General features: G+C 37.6%; 1 protein-coding gene across 3 annotated transcripts in view; it reads right to left on the reverse strand.

Moving 5' to 3' along the window:
- Positions 1–214: 214 nt before the first annotated feature.
- Positions 215–15,233, reverse strand: part of BTBD3 (BTB domain containing 3) — a 38,710-nt gene continuing 23,691 nt past the window's right edge. Inside the window, exons 2-5 of one of the 3 annotated variants that reach the window (XM_090286046.1) lie at positions 8,594–8,873; positions 8,014–8,104; positions 7,334–7,452; positions 215–3,711 (exon numbers count right to left, since the gene is read on the reverse strand). In XM_090286046.1, the coding sequence (XP_090142172.1) occupies positions 2,679–3,711; positions 7,334–7,452; positions 8,014–8,104; positions 8,594–8,736 (1,386 nt within the window). In that variant the 5' untranslated portion in view covers positions 8,737–8,873 and the 3' untranslated portion in view covers positions 215–2,678. Of the gene's footprint in view, positions 3,712–7,333; positions 7,453–8,013; positions 8,105–8,593; positions 9,313–15,233 lie in introns of those variants that run through there. The other 2 variants (XM_090286044.1, XM_090286045.1) reach the window with 2 other exon arrangements.

The raw sequence follows: 15,233 nt of genomic DNA on the forward strand, positions 1-15,233 counted from the left end.
TATAAGATATGCTTATAAAGAATGTTACATTAGAACTGCTAGCCTAGTTCCCTTCCCCTTTATCCCCAGTATGAACAATGCCAAAAACTGCCAGATACATTGGGAAAAGCATCTATGGAGTATTCTGTCTAATAAAGTTGTGTTTATATATAGAGTTGCCTGCCTCATCAGAACAATAGATTCTAGTTTTAAATGTTACAAAATTTAAGATTACTAAAAAAAAAAAAAAATTAAAAATAAACAAAGCAAGCACATTAGCCTTCATTCCATGTTGTTGAAAATGCAGGAGGGAGAATAGGATTTAAAACACAATTTTCAAATTTAACCCACAGCTCTCAGCACCAGCCAATCAGGTAGTAAATATGTCTTTTTTCTTTAACAGTAATTAACATAGAATTAGGTTCTTCTACACCCGGTGTACAGGATTCTGCAGCTTTCACCTGGCAGGTCCCTAGACACACAGAGGGCAGCCAGCTAACAGGAGCATGAACAGTGAGTGATAGTGAATGAACAGCCTCCACTCTAAGGGTATCACACCCACCTCAAAAACCCATATAATGAAACTAGTGCTAAATAAAGTCTCTTCTCCTCTGGCTTAAAAATGAGTGCCTTCTAATCAGTTACACAGCCTACCAATTTGCATGGTAGCTAAGAATTCCTTAAATGTTTAATCACAATTTAAAAACAAAATCATTTGTAGAAGTATTTTTCAAATTGAAAACGTACCCTTATTTCATAGATACGTTGCCAAAACTACTATCTGTTAACTCCCTAATAAGAAATAATTGTTAGGGAATTTTGGAAAGTTGTCCTGGGAGTACTAATTTATAATCACCAGTAACAGCTTTATACGATCTATGCTAACAGATATAGGTAATGGCAAAGATGATTAAAACATTTCCCATAATCCAGTGTTCTCCTCCACAAGGAAGCCGGCCAAAAGCAACAAGCCCTTGTCTACAGGGGAAGAAGTAGCCCAGAAACGCAGTGAATATGATTAGGGCAGTCACTCACAGGGGCCTTGCTAGGGCCAGCAGGGGGAACATTTCTGTCCCACCTCTCACTGGCCAGGCAGGGAGGAGACAATTCCTGAGTCGGCAAACACATTTGCATGCACATGGGTGCCCACGCACACACACCCACCCCAGGACTAACCCCTGGCTCCAGACAAGCCAGCTTCAGGCTTGCAGAGCAGGAGCAGGAGGCGGCCAGGGACCACACTCTGGGTGGCAAGGGAAGCCATCTCAGGATCACACTGAGCAGAAAAGCTGCCCAGAAACACATGGATACTTCAAGTGGAAGTGAACACACTGAACAGTACCAGGGTCACAGGCACTCAACCATCACAAGCCGTCACTGAAGGAGAATTCTTGATAAGCTTTCCCTCCTTTGTTTATATTACCCACGGACAAATAAAAAGCTGGATGTGATGATGATGCAGTAAATATTAGGTGTATTGCTCCAGATCCTTTTTTAAAAAACCCTGCAGGCATATATTGGCACTTTAAGATGCCCAGAGGCCAGATTCTAGCAGTCCAGGAACAAGACAGAATTATAATTAACTAAGAAGATAGTATGTGATCAAACTAGAACAAGTATATTTATTTTTTTAAAAAATCAATGAATAAAAGTATCTTATTATATTAACATATAGTGCTACAGAACTAATTGCTTTTCCATTCATCTAAAGAACTGTTTGGTCCTCTTTTCATTAAAAAAAAAAAGGGAATAGGAATCCTATACAGTATGATTTATGAAAATAAGCAAACAGTGGGGATCACAAGCTAAGTAGAAAGAAATGAATTTGACTTTTTCAAACTGTGCATTTTATTGTGCCATCAGTTGATCCACTTATAATATGGGACTTTTACAGGTTTTTTTTTTTTTAACTGTTTTAAGTTAAAATAATAAGCCTGGAACTTTTTTCTAATGACAATGAAATTTTATAATGTATTTACTTCTAAAAAGGTGTCTGTACTGCACTATTTTGTCTTCTAATCAAGCATAAGTCATGGCCTAAACAAACATCCAATTTCTTATTTTCCCACTTTATACTGACATTTCCAGTGCTTAATATTTAACAATCTTAAGAATTTAGGATTTCAGAAAAAGTCATGTCCAGAAGTAAAGTATTTAAAAGGACATAAAATAAGAGTTACACATGACTACTGTCTACTCTCTAACTTATTACTTAGAATAAAGCAAAACTTCTTTCAAAATTGCACACTGAGGTTTATCTGTTTTTTGTTTTGAGGGGAAGGGTTCTGTTTAAAAATAACTCTTTGTTACTATTATTTTAGACTATTTCTTTCTATTTGTCAAAATAAAGCCCTAAAGGAAATTTGAGGTGACCCAAAAAAATGTTTTAAGAGGGACATAAGGGAGGTCAATGGGGCAGTTTGAAAAGAGCACAAATTCTCCCCAGCTGTAGAGACAGACCCAATTCTGAAAACCATAAAGCTCTAATAAGAAGTTGGCTCTTTTAAGCATATAGTTAAAAGCTGAATGCTGCATTTTTGCCTGTACATAATTAAAAGGTTGAAAGAAATTAGAAACTGTCTACAGCTTCATTCATTACAAATTATCTGCGCTGATCACATATCTGCAGATGAGCTAAGTATCAAGCAAGTAGGAACCAGATGTGCACTTCAGAGCTCACACTGCTTTGGGAAGTGTTTTCAAGCATAGAATATAAGTTCGGGAATCTGCCCTCCCTGTACCCCAGTACCATTGGTGCTATCTGAGGAACACTGAAACTGGACGGTCACTTTGCCACACTGAACCTCCGTCATGCCTTCCTGTCCAAAGTAGCTGAGTTCATTGCCATCCAGTATCACACTGGCTGTGTAGAAAGTGTCTGGCTCTATCTGCACCGGGTACTCAAACCACACGGGGAAGGTATTGCTGGAGCCATCTGAGAAGTACTTGCTCAAGTTCTGCCCCAGGACAACGCCCTGCCGTTTGAGTTCAATCTTGGCGCTGTACTCTGCAGAGCCACAGCTAGAGCCATAGAGCCCAAAGCCAGCGATGAACACTCTCTTATCCACTGCAAACTGAATGCTGTCACACCGGCCCCGATAGCGCCACTGGTTGCTCCGATAGGCACACGACTGGAAACGGTGACAGCGCTGGGGAACAAGGCCCTTGCGGGCTTTACTCACAAACTGCAGCTCAGGCTTTTTGGCTGCAGTGTACCAGAGGAAGATATCATTGGTCTCATTGAGAGTCAGAACTCCAGATTGTGCAGCACCATTTGCAAAATCATCCAGGGCCATTGTAGGTATGCGGATCAAATAAAGTGCCTTTCCCAGGACCTTGCGTTTATTTTCAATGCTCAGAGCTAGATCTTGCCTCTGGCATTCTACTTCAGCCCAGTTGAGAGCTGCCTCAAAAACAACAATTTCTTTGGCATTCAGTGTTTCCCTGCGGAGGATACTTTCTAATGTCTGGAAGTCAATATCGCAGAATCCCTCAGACTTAAGAGCTAGCTCAGCCTGGGCGTCGATCACCTCCCAGCAACGCTGTGTCAGGTCTGGCTCCTCGAACAAGCAGCTCTGGGAGAGGAGCACACAGGCGTTCTTGGCACTCAGGCTGGTCTCCAGGAAATTAACGCAGGCTCTGGCGAGGTGAGGAACAATGTACTTTTTGGCAGCATAAAGAGTAGCCAGCACAGTGTCAGCAGCCAAGTCAATTTCATCACAATAGATATATCTGAAAGAAAGTACACAGCATATAAATGGAATTTTCACAAAATGAGTGTGTACAGCAAGAAAAGATGCAACTACTTTCAAGCTAGTTTCAAAGAAAAATCATGTTAAGTGAGAATTATTACAAAAAAATTGGAATTAAAAAACATATGAAATATGTTCATAAATTAATGTTTCAACTCAGTAGTTAAGTCTATATAACTAAAGACATTAACTTTGTGTTGTCATTCTAGCCTCTAAATTATAAACTGCATTTAATGTCATTTCAAAAGAATAAAAGATACTAGAATGACATATCAGAGGTGGTTAATATTAGGAGAAAAAACACGAAATTTTAGTACATGTACTATTTTATATTTAATGAAAAAAATATAGCTTCCCTATGTTTTAGAAGCTACACACACACACACACACACACACACACGTTTTACTTCAAAATTTTTCTGTACATTCAGATAGAATCAAACATTTTTAATATTACAATGTTAGCAATGATTACATCTTGACACTTTTAACTAAGTTTGACTTGGATTTCTCCTAAACACAAAATAAAACCTGAGATTAAATAAGATATTTTTCAAGTAGTTCCAAGTTCAGTGGGTTATCAAATATGGACTTCAACGCTATCTCCCAGTTACCTTTATACAGAATCTAATACAGGCTTTGTAGTTGGCTTTCTTTTTAACTCTAAATTCTTTCTTTTCCCCCTACATATTCTTTCAACCTTCAGAATTAAAGAATATATTGTTTCTAGATATATTTAATTAAAAGACAAAGAAAGCCTCAATATGCACTCTTTCTGTGATTCTGCAAAGCATCCCTATGTCAGGAGATAAAACACTTCTTGGTGTTTGGGGAGGCAGTGGAGTCTCTCAGAATGGTATGTAAAGGCAGAAATCATCTGCTTCTTATAGAGTGCTATGGTTCACCAAGTCAGTGAGAACTACATATGGATAAAAAAATACATGCTGATAATGCTTAATTTTTAAATCTTTCTAACTAAGGTGTTTAGCTACTTGCCTGTGAAGTTTTTCTTTAGTTATTATATTTCAACTTAGTGAAATACACATAACAAGAAATTAGCAGTGGCTTCTGTAAGAAAGCAAAACAAACACACACAAAATTACTGCAGTCAGAAAATGTCCACAATCACTAACGAAGGCAGCATTTTTGCTCCCAGGAAGCCCTTTCTCTTCTTTGATGGGCTAAACCACGTACCACTGGCAAGACCTCTTGACAAAACAGGCTGCAGCTAAGAGATGCTCTAAAAAGAGGTCCAGGACCTTGGGGAAGATTCTGAAGCATAGTCAGCACTCTGGCTCTTACCCTGGAACTATCAACTGAGCAGTCTTCCCTTTTCCTTGACAACCCCTTTCCAGGCATACTGGCTACTCACCCACCAAGGAGGGGTGAAGTGAGGAAAACCTGGCTTCCCACTACCGCTGGGACAATGTGGTACTGATCAACTATGGCACAACAACAAATGGCACCTTATCACTTTTCTGATTTTTACCTCTTTACATGAGTGGCATGTCTAATTTTAAAGAGCTGTATTAAGATTTATTCTAGGGAGTATATTTGTGAAAAAAAGATGCTTGTCAGATGATCAATCAAATGACTTAGGTGAAATGTATTAATAACTCTGTGATTCTTACATTTCCTAATTATGTATATATCTGGAATGACACAATACTACTCAACTGCAGTGAAGTAAAAATGCTGAATTATCATTAGCACTCCCCTCTGCAAAAGATAATGTCATATACGCAAAGCTGGCTTGACTGGGGAAAAAAGAAAAAAAGTCTTACTGGTAATACTGGTCCTGTATTTATATCTCTAAAAGATTACAAAGGTCATGAAGTACTGGCTGGTTAAAAAGTGGTAGATTAGTTTACATTTTGTATTTCATACATTCACTTGCCTTTAATTTCCTTACCTTCCACAGTAAAAGTTTAAGTCAGCAGCAGTTAGATTTCAAAACTATAATGCAAATAAATAATTAGCTCTAGAACTGTAACAGTGAAATGCTTGGCCTCGCTGACTCCATCTTGTTCAAGCCTGCTTTGTTCCCATGGCCTTTAGGTTAATAGTTTCTGCTTAGTCTTGCATACAGACATGCTAATCATTAGAGGAATTCTGCTGGTGGCCTGAATTTTACAAAAGCAGCCCCTTACCAGAAAGTGCCTCTCCTGAGGAGATAAAGGAAGTCTATACAAAAATAATGTTTACCACAGACTTTAAGAAACCTAACCTCATGACTGGACTCATATCAACTAGAGTCAACAGACTAAGAACAAGTAAGTTTCACAAACTTTCTTGAACCCCTGCTGGTGCCCAGCTTTCTAGAGTCACCAATCACCACTTGCCTCTCTGGTTTCCCTCTGTCCTAGACATAAAAGAAGCCTTAACTCTATACCTTAAGATGGCTCTTTAGGACCCAGTCTGCAATCTTTCTAACTTTCTGAATAAAGTTGCCTTTTTTGCCCCAACTCTTCATCACTCAACTCACTGGCTGTCATGCAGTGAGCTTGGACTCAGTTACAAAACTAACTATTAAATAAAATACTACTTATTTTTCAGTAGGCAGATGATATGTAGCAACATTTTAACCATTTTTGGGATTACTGTCCAACTTGACGATCCACTGGGTCACTTTTTTCAACAAAGATTATATTTATGCTAGTGAACCAAAATTCCAACAGCAGCTGATAACCTTGAACTCTGATATACCCAATGTGCTAGAGTATTTAACAAGAAATTATGTAAATATGGTTTAGAATAATCATTGGATTTTAATAATATGGTAGACTATCACTGCCTAACACCAGTACATGTAATGAAGTAGATTATATTTACCTCATTAACATGAACTGGATTCTGAAAGGCCCATGAGATATAAAACTATTTTTTAAAATATATACCTTATAGCTGTATATTGCTATATTACCAATTAAAGTTAGTCTGTATAAATACATAGAAAACTATAGAAAACTACTCACTTCTCTCAAAAATTTCTCATCTACTATCAAATACAAATGCTTCTTATCCTTGAGAAAGGGTATCCGATTATATGTGTGAGAGAGAGAGAGAGAGAGAGAGAGAGAGAGAGAGTGTGTGTGTGTGTGCGCGCGCATGCGCGCGCGCACGCAAAAATCAGATTATTTCAATAAATAATGCATTTTATATTTGCTGGTAGGAAACAATAACTCCTAAAAAACTTAGAAATCTCTTAACTGGTGATATTTAAACAAGGTATGTATTTCCAAAACTGTGAAGCAAAAATATAATTTGTCTTTAAAGTTTTTCACACATGTCCTTTCCTTTCAGAGAGGACATCCTCTATTAGATAATGCCTATGCCAGAAAGTTATTTTTCTTTAATTCTGAGTTGTTAAAAATCAAATCAGAAGCCACTTGCCCCCAAATTCCATGCCAAGATGTCATTACAAATGACTGCATCACTCCACATGCTTTCCACTGAACGATGCAGTTTTCTCCAAGAGAGGTAAGCGGCACCCTCTTTCTTCATCGGTATCCCTTTTCTGTGACACAACTTAAATTTAACTGTGAAACCAGCAGAGTACAAATGCAGCATAAACAAACTCCAAACATATGAATGATGCTTACTTCAGCATAGCAAGAAAAGCAGCAGGTTCGACATCTGGTATACGGATTTCATCTTTGTCCTCAGCAAGTTCTCCGTAAAACATTGCATGGAACACAGAGCTCCCAACAGCTAAAACATACTGTGGAGAAAGGGAGTCATGCTCTAAATTGAAGCATTTTCAGCAAATCAAATTAGAAAAACAATTCTAAGCAATCAGGTTTAATGGACACAGAGTGCCTAAACCTGCTCTTTTGTCAAAGCCAAGGTACAGTGTATCTTGCTCTGATAGTATAAGATAGATGTTCATGCAAATCAGTCTCTATGCTGCTAATTATCTAAAGGCTTTAACAAATTAATACACAAGTTTCCCCATTACAAAATAAATAAGTAAAAGAAAAGCTTATCTAACTGATTTCCAGAGAAAGAGTGAACATATGACTTTCCTAACCTGTCACAACAAGTCCCTGTGGCTGGAGAGTTAAAAGGGCATGTTTTTGTGCGAGATATAAAGCAGGATAAAAGGAACAAAGAAAAAAATTAAGCGTGGCCAGAGCCCTTTCGAGAGGCTGAGCTTTCACAGTGATCGGTGAAACATGCACTGCCTGACAGCAGCAAGCTTCCCACCCCAAATTCCAGGCTGACTGAGAGGGTCCCTCTCTGTAAATCTCAGGACTAAACCAGTAATGAGGCTGTTGCTTACTTTGTGTCCTGGCAACCGCTGAGTCCCACCTGGTGGCCCAACCACAAAATGTACATCTGCCATCAAATCATTATTGAACATCACCGCATTTCTATAAACAGAGGCAAATCATTAATTCACAGCAGTCCAGCATTTTTAATACCCCATCCCCAATATATAAAACCCACAAAAATTCATAAGCTAAGCAACAGTTTCATAACTTCAGGGTAAAACTACAAATAAAGGTTTCAACTAAACAACTGTGTTTGTAATCACTGCAAGCACATGGGAAGTAACTAACGTGAAAAAAAAAAGTTACCCAAACTTTTCATCAGACTAAGGATAAATAAAAGCTTTCTGCCTTCTATGGCCCCTAGACATACCCCTGTCACTTAAATGCTACAGCTTGCAAAAACATTTTTATCTAAGAGGAAAACAGCTGTCTGTTTTGGAAAAGGCACAAGGCAGTTTTCCATTACCAATAAAGCTGCTGGGAAAAGAGGAAACACAGATTTATGTTAAAATACAGTACGGGTCGCGCAAAAGCAGAAACTTCAACACAGGAAAACTTTTAAAGTAAACATGCTGTCCTGGCACTTACCTTTCTCTGATGGTAGGATAAAGACCCTGCCAATTCGGGGCTGGGATTAGGTTGTTGTTACTGAGGTTCTGCTGGTGGTACTGCTGGACAGTGGTGCTGCTGGAGTTCGCTGGTTTTTTGCGGGGAAATATGTCAGCAGCCATCTTCTTCTTCTTTTTAGTCTTTAAGGTAATTATTTCATAACAAACTGGAGGCAACTTGCTGATGCTGCTGCTGCTGCTGCTGCTACTGCTGCTATTTGTTTTCTTCGAGCTTTTCTTGGATCTGTTCTTTACCGTCTCTGGAAGCATCAAGAAGAAGGTGAGACATTTCATGTTCTTTTCCTTGTCATCTACCATGAGTACAGTGTCTCTCTCTTTAGAGCTAGATATCCCAAGTTGATATGAACATCAAGGAAAAGAGGCTGGCACGAGCTAAGATGTTAACAGAAACCAACAAGATGATATTTTGCTTCTTTTCTCAGCCAGGCAAGGTGACCTTTTCACTGTGTTGAATAGTAACTGGCTTTAAGTTTTATCCAGTACTGGGTCTGTTAAATACATGCCCATCATGATTCCTGTTTCTCTTATTTGCTCATGAAAATAACCCAGTTTCCAGGATCACCTGAAAATGCTACAGTGAGCAAAGATGACAGGCAGAGAGCCGTAGCACTTGTTTCCTGAATTAGGTTAGCAAGATGTGCTAGAGCCAGGCGAGTGTGTTCAGCCGGCTGAAGTTGTGTGGTGAATGGATCAGAGGAGAGTAGGTATTACAGCCCTGCAGATGGAGTCAGACAGCCAGTGCTTGGAGCCAATCGCTGAAGTCACCAATCATGATTGGACCAAGCAAAACAGTGACACCTATTGTAACGTGCACAGTTCTGATATTAAAGGAACAGCAAGCAGTTGCATTCTCTTGTCTACAGTACTATTGTATATTTTAATAAGACAAACAACCTATGAAATACATTTGAAAACAGGAAGAGTTTATGCTCACAGATTTCTCCTTCAGTAGATGTATATTTTTATTTCCTTAGTAAAACAAGCAGGATCAATTAACAAAGGGTAGGAACTGATATCTAGTGTATATTACTGGTAAAATCTTTATACCGACAGCATTTACTTTCAAGTACTTCAAACAATATCCTCCATTCACCAGCTAAGAGGAATTATTTATAGCAAAACCATACTAAACACATTTATCACAGCCTAATGAAAAAAATGTTTTCTTTTTTCAGGCTCTTTGTATATGTTATAATCTAGTGCAAAATAAGAGATGAGGTCATGTATTTATTTTACCTCCCAGTGTTTTCTAGCTCCTGTAATGATTTTGACAGGAGTCCCAGATCACAAAATACTGTTAATTAGACTAAGATTATACCAGTAGGCTTAACTACACTGAAATATAGACAAATTCTAGATGTAAAAGTAAGATTCAAGTGACACAGATCTAAATCAAAAGGTTGTAATTCATTAAAAATATGTCAAATGGGGCCTTGTTCAGGATTTCAAAATACAACTAACGTATTATGGCTATATTTAGCCTTATAATAATTTTAAAGGATATAATCCACAACTTCTAACACAACGCCAGTAAAAGGCTATTCAAATAATAAATGTTCTGATGCTGCCTAGTTAAAATGCAAACAGGTTCTCTCCGTTTTGAATCAGAAGAATATAAACTACTATGTGGTTTTTATAGACAAAAATCCTCCAACAATATCTAGCTTTAGTGAATTAACAAAAAACAAAAACTCCTGCTGCAGGTTCCACACATGCTTATTATGTCCTAAAGAGGGACTAACGAGACTTAATCTCATCCCTATCTACCTGCTCCCAGTGTAGCAGCATTTCTCCCCCTCATGACCACAGCCCTGAATAAGGAGTTCAGAATGAGGGCTCAACAACGGGAGGCTTCCACTGTTATTATAACTGATAATCTACCAAATATAACATACTAGAAATCAGACTTTAGATCCCTAGGACATTAAATCATTAACTGACCCAAAGAATAGCCTCTCTATTAGCACTGCTATTCTTAAAACTGCAAAGCCATGGCAAGACAGACCGTATGTAAGAGTATCACGGTCTTTAGCAGGTCATCCATCCCCATTTTACATGGACCCTAAAAAGCTGCTTATTTATTATAATTATGATGTTTTTCAATCACATCACAGGGCTACCCACCACACACATACATATATGCACACTTCTAAGTCACCTTCATATACATTTTAACACACAATGAGAGAAAACCAAAAATTATTTTTAAAAGCACATGGTTAAAGGCATGAAAAAGAAACAAGTTCCTATTTGAGCTAACAATTCAGAATATGATTTTTTAAAAAAAGTCAAAGGATTTCGCTCCTGCTCCACTACTACTATACTTTTTGACCACTACCCTCCTAGGAAACCCACCACAACAGGGAGACTTTCTGACAGGTCAAACAGCTATCAATTAGAATGGAAAGAGAAATGAGCTGCTTTAACATAATACATACTAATAACTGCCCATACAAAACAGAAATAGCATAAAAAGCAGACATAAGAACTTAAAGGCTGTGGTTTTTACTCATTTTGCATTTAGTTCAACACTCTTTACTAGGAAAGCCTCCAACAAACGCTGCTCTTACACCAGTAAAATAAAGAAAAATGTGCATGTAACCAGTTAAGAAAAAAAATTACATATTTTAGAAAATGTTCTTTCTGAAATTAAAGATTTCAGTTATTTGGAAAATTAAGTTTTGTGGAAAAGCTTGAATCTACTAAAGTAATGCTAGATCTGAATCACCTAAAGCAGTGCTGCAAAGAGGGGCATATTACTCATGGATGTGGGGACTGATGAGCATGGTTATTTATAAAGATATGGTCTTGACTACAAAAAATAACCCAATTAAAAAATAAGGATGACATTTAAATTTTTGTAGCCAATTTGAAAAGATGAAAATATTAATATAATCGAGACAATATAAAACTTATGGAGAGCTACCTTTTCTTATCAAGGTCCTTACTGCTGCAAATATGGCCCAAGGAGCAGGCAGCGGAAGCAACTGTCTGTGAGTCTGTTAGAAAACCAGAATTTCAGCCGACTCTGTCATACGTAATCTGTATGACATTCAAGTTTGAGAAAACCTTATTAAGATAACTAAGAAATATTGCAGGGTCTACTCAATTATTCAGTATCAACCTCTGGCATCACATTTTGCATTCAATTATCAAGTAAATGAAGAAATAATTCAAAATAATTTAATTTGGTTTGAATGTAAAATTTAACAACCTTCACGTCTTGTTCTAAAATTCTTCTGATTAAGCCCTAAATGTCAAAATTCAGGTGGGTAAACAGCCAACTGAGAGGTCCCGAACATTTTTCAATTATCTGGGAAAAAAGGTTCAAGCCCAGATTATTTTAAAGGACAATGACAGAGATGATTTTAGTGGGGAAAATAAAGGATTAAAAAAAATGCCAAGTGTAAAACAGATGAACCACTTAATATTTTTAAACCATCGACTTCACCATTTTATTTCAGAAAGTTTTACTATGGCACAGAAAAATTGGCAATCAGGTAATCTGGTTCAGCCCTGGCTCGGCCACTAAATATTACAGTATGTGTGTTGGGGGGGTTGGTTCAGGGTCCTGAATAAATCATTTGGCCTTTAAGTGCCTCAGTTTCCTCAGCTACTAAATGAATAGGTTCATTAAGAATAGATGAGTGTTTCTCAGACTTTATCCTCAATCCACAGCAAGAAATGTATTTTATGTTTGGACTGGTACTGGGCACAGACACACCAGTATACAAATGGAAAGACTAGTTCACAAAATTAACTCAACATGTTATGATACACTCTGACATTTTCTATTTTATTCTCTTTCCTTTTCTTTTTAACGTTGGTCTTGGTTAATTCCATTGATTTCCTGAGCACGTACAGTCTAACAATGGTCTAGATTATTTCTAAAGGCTTTTCAGGTTTAACATCCCAGGGTCTTTCCCTATTAAGAATCTGGACTAGGGGCAACCAAATGAGGAATAAGGTAAGACTGCATCAACTTAATGGAGCACATGAAACCCCTCAAAATGCAGAGAGAATGCATTAATTTTTTTTTTTTTTGGAAAGAAAAACCATAACTGACATCTGTCTTTCAGAGTAATCCATAACCCAGAACACAATAAAATGTTATAAAAACATCTAAGATGGATTTGAATATACAAAATAATCATGTTGCTTTATTCTCTGCTCTCATTACTACAGTCTACCTCATTAAATACATGTTTTCTTCTCCCTCCTCTTGAAATTAAATATAAATAGTTAAAACGCCATTTAGTAAATCTGTGACCCAGAAGCACCACCCACTGGACTGAAGGGTAATAAAGGATACCAGCCCTATGTCTATTATCAAATTTCACCTCTAAAATTTCTTTCCAACTAACATTGTATCACTTGTTTCTATACCTTCTGAATTTTAAAACTGTTATGAGATATAGTTAACCTACCCTAATGAAGTAAATAGGTCAAGAAGCACATCAATCTATTAGAAGAGTATTCTCAATATACAACATGCTAATCATGTAGCATATTAGGTGTTGGGCACACAATGGTGCACAAGATTATGAACAAAGTTTAAAAGGTTTTAGCTAATAAAGTACATAAGATTATTTTTATAATTTCCAGAAAGTTCAATCACCTTTATCTCTTTTCATTCAATTCCCAATAATAATAAAATTATCACTTTAAGGTCATTAGATCATCCTCTTCACCACTGGGAGGTTTGCCAGACACATTACCTTTATTTAGAAGAAACTTGTATGTTCAGTTTGGGGACTTGAATGACATTTGGAAACAAAAGAGACTCTAGAAATCATTTAATGCAACTCTGTCCCTCAGATAAAGTAACTGGGTGTCCACAAGATTAAGAGTTGTGAAAAGTCCATAGGTAAGTAGTGGGGCAATATCTGGAATAGAATACAGATTTAATCACTGTTTGCTTAATTTTGTCTCTTCCACTCACTCTAATGTTTACCCACAGTAATTATCCTACATCTTTACATGATGCTTTATCTTCATATTTCTATTCTACTTTAAAATAAAAATATATGTGCAAAATTTGTAGACATGAAAACCATGAACAGGCATACTCTGCACCCTGCAGAGGCACACTGCAGGAAGAATGCTCGGAAGATATCTTCTGGAAAGAAATGGAGAAGAACTGTAACAAGAAGGACCATAAAAGCATAACAGCAATGAGCAAGCCCCCTCAAAAAACAGAAGAGGCTCTCCAGGTAAAATGAAAGTTTGAAAACCAGCCATTCACGGTTAACACCAACAAATCCTATGTTGACAATGCTGGCAACTCTTGTTTAACCTGTTCTGACTCTGCACTGTCTGGACTTGTATTTGGTTTACTACAAGACACCCAAACAGCTACAGCAGTGAGGTTTACCAAGGTTTAAACAAGGTAGTGTGGACTGAAGAAATGAGTTTTCACTCCCACAAATTATTACTAGAATATAACAGAGGAGAGTAATTTAACCAGATAAGTCATAATGGAATAGTGTTTTGATTTTGATTCTTTTGCATTTTACTACTGCGTGAAAGTTATGCTTCTCATTTGGGAGGTAAAAAACATAAGTGACAAAATGTTGGCAATCCCTAAAGATAGCAGCAGCTGCAGGAAAACAGACTATATGCTTTCTAAATTTGGAAATAAATATGGAGTCAGGCACTGGCAGCATGTTATGGTGAAAAAAGCAAGAACCAGTAACAAGTTACTTCATTTTCTCATCTGTCAAATGGGTAATTATACCCAGTCCATCCCACTCAGGTTTATGGTGGGGGCAAGATTACATGTCTGTGAAAGCACTTACATAAAAGTTTAAAACACTCTGCAAAGGTAAGCTTCCAGCAACAACTGTACCCAGAGCAGGGAACATTTGTGATATAATTGTCTAAAATACAAAAACCCAACAGTTAACCTGGCTCCCAGTCTTGTAATCTTGACATTTCATCCCATTTGAAGGCTTGCTCCAACCCCACATAAGGGCCAAACAGGTCCAAGGCTGCTCGGATTTTGCAGGTAAAGCTGAATAATCAAGATTTGTGCTGTACATGGTGATCAGGTCCCCACCTAATGCTGAATCTGCACCTGGAACTCACACTCTAGGTTGTGTGTCCACTGAACTTCATTCAAATCTCCAGATAACCTGTTGGCAGATGCCCTGCTGTACCCACCTCCTCAGAGGACAGGAAGCTGCATGTGATCCATCTAGCCACCCAGCAATGTCTACATTAGCAACTCAATTTGGCCCCTCTCAACAATGACCCAGTTTGAATTCTAGCACCAAGAGTAGCGATAGCTAAGAAAAGCATTTGGCCAAGGTATACACCTTAGTGCTGGCTAGGAGGAGGAAGCTCATGGACAGTTTCACTAAGTCATTTCCTTTTCACCAAACAGATCTCCAAGTGACCTTGAACCATACTTTATATTTGGGAAAAAAATACCCAAAGGTTGAACGTGATGGTTATTTAAAAGCAGGAACCATTTTTTAAAAATTCCTTTAGTATTTAACATGATATTTTAAAAACTATTTTATTAATTTATTTTTACAGAGAGGGGAAGGGAGGGAGAAAGAGGGAGAGAAACATGGATAGGGAGGGCTGCCTCCTGC

Source organism: Furipterus horrens, unplaced genomic scaffold (assembly GCF_987537825.1).
Source record: "Furipterus horrens unplaced genomic scaffold, mFurHor1.1.pri manual_scaffold_8, whole genome shotgun sequence".
In the NCBI taxonomy this organism is placed as follows: Eukaryota; Metazoa; Chordata; class Mammalia; order Chiroptera; family Furipteridae; genus Furipterus; species Furipterus horrens.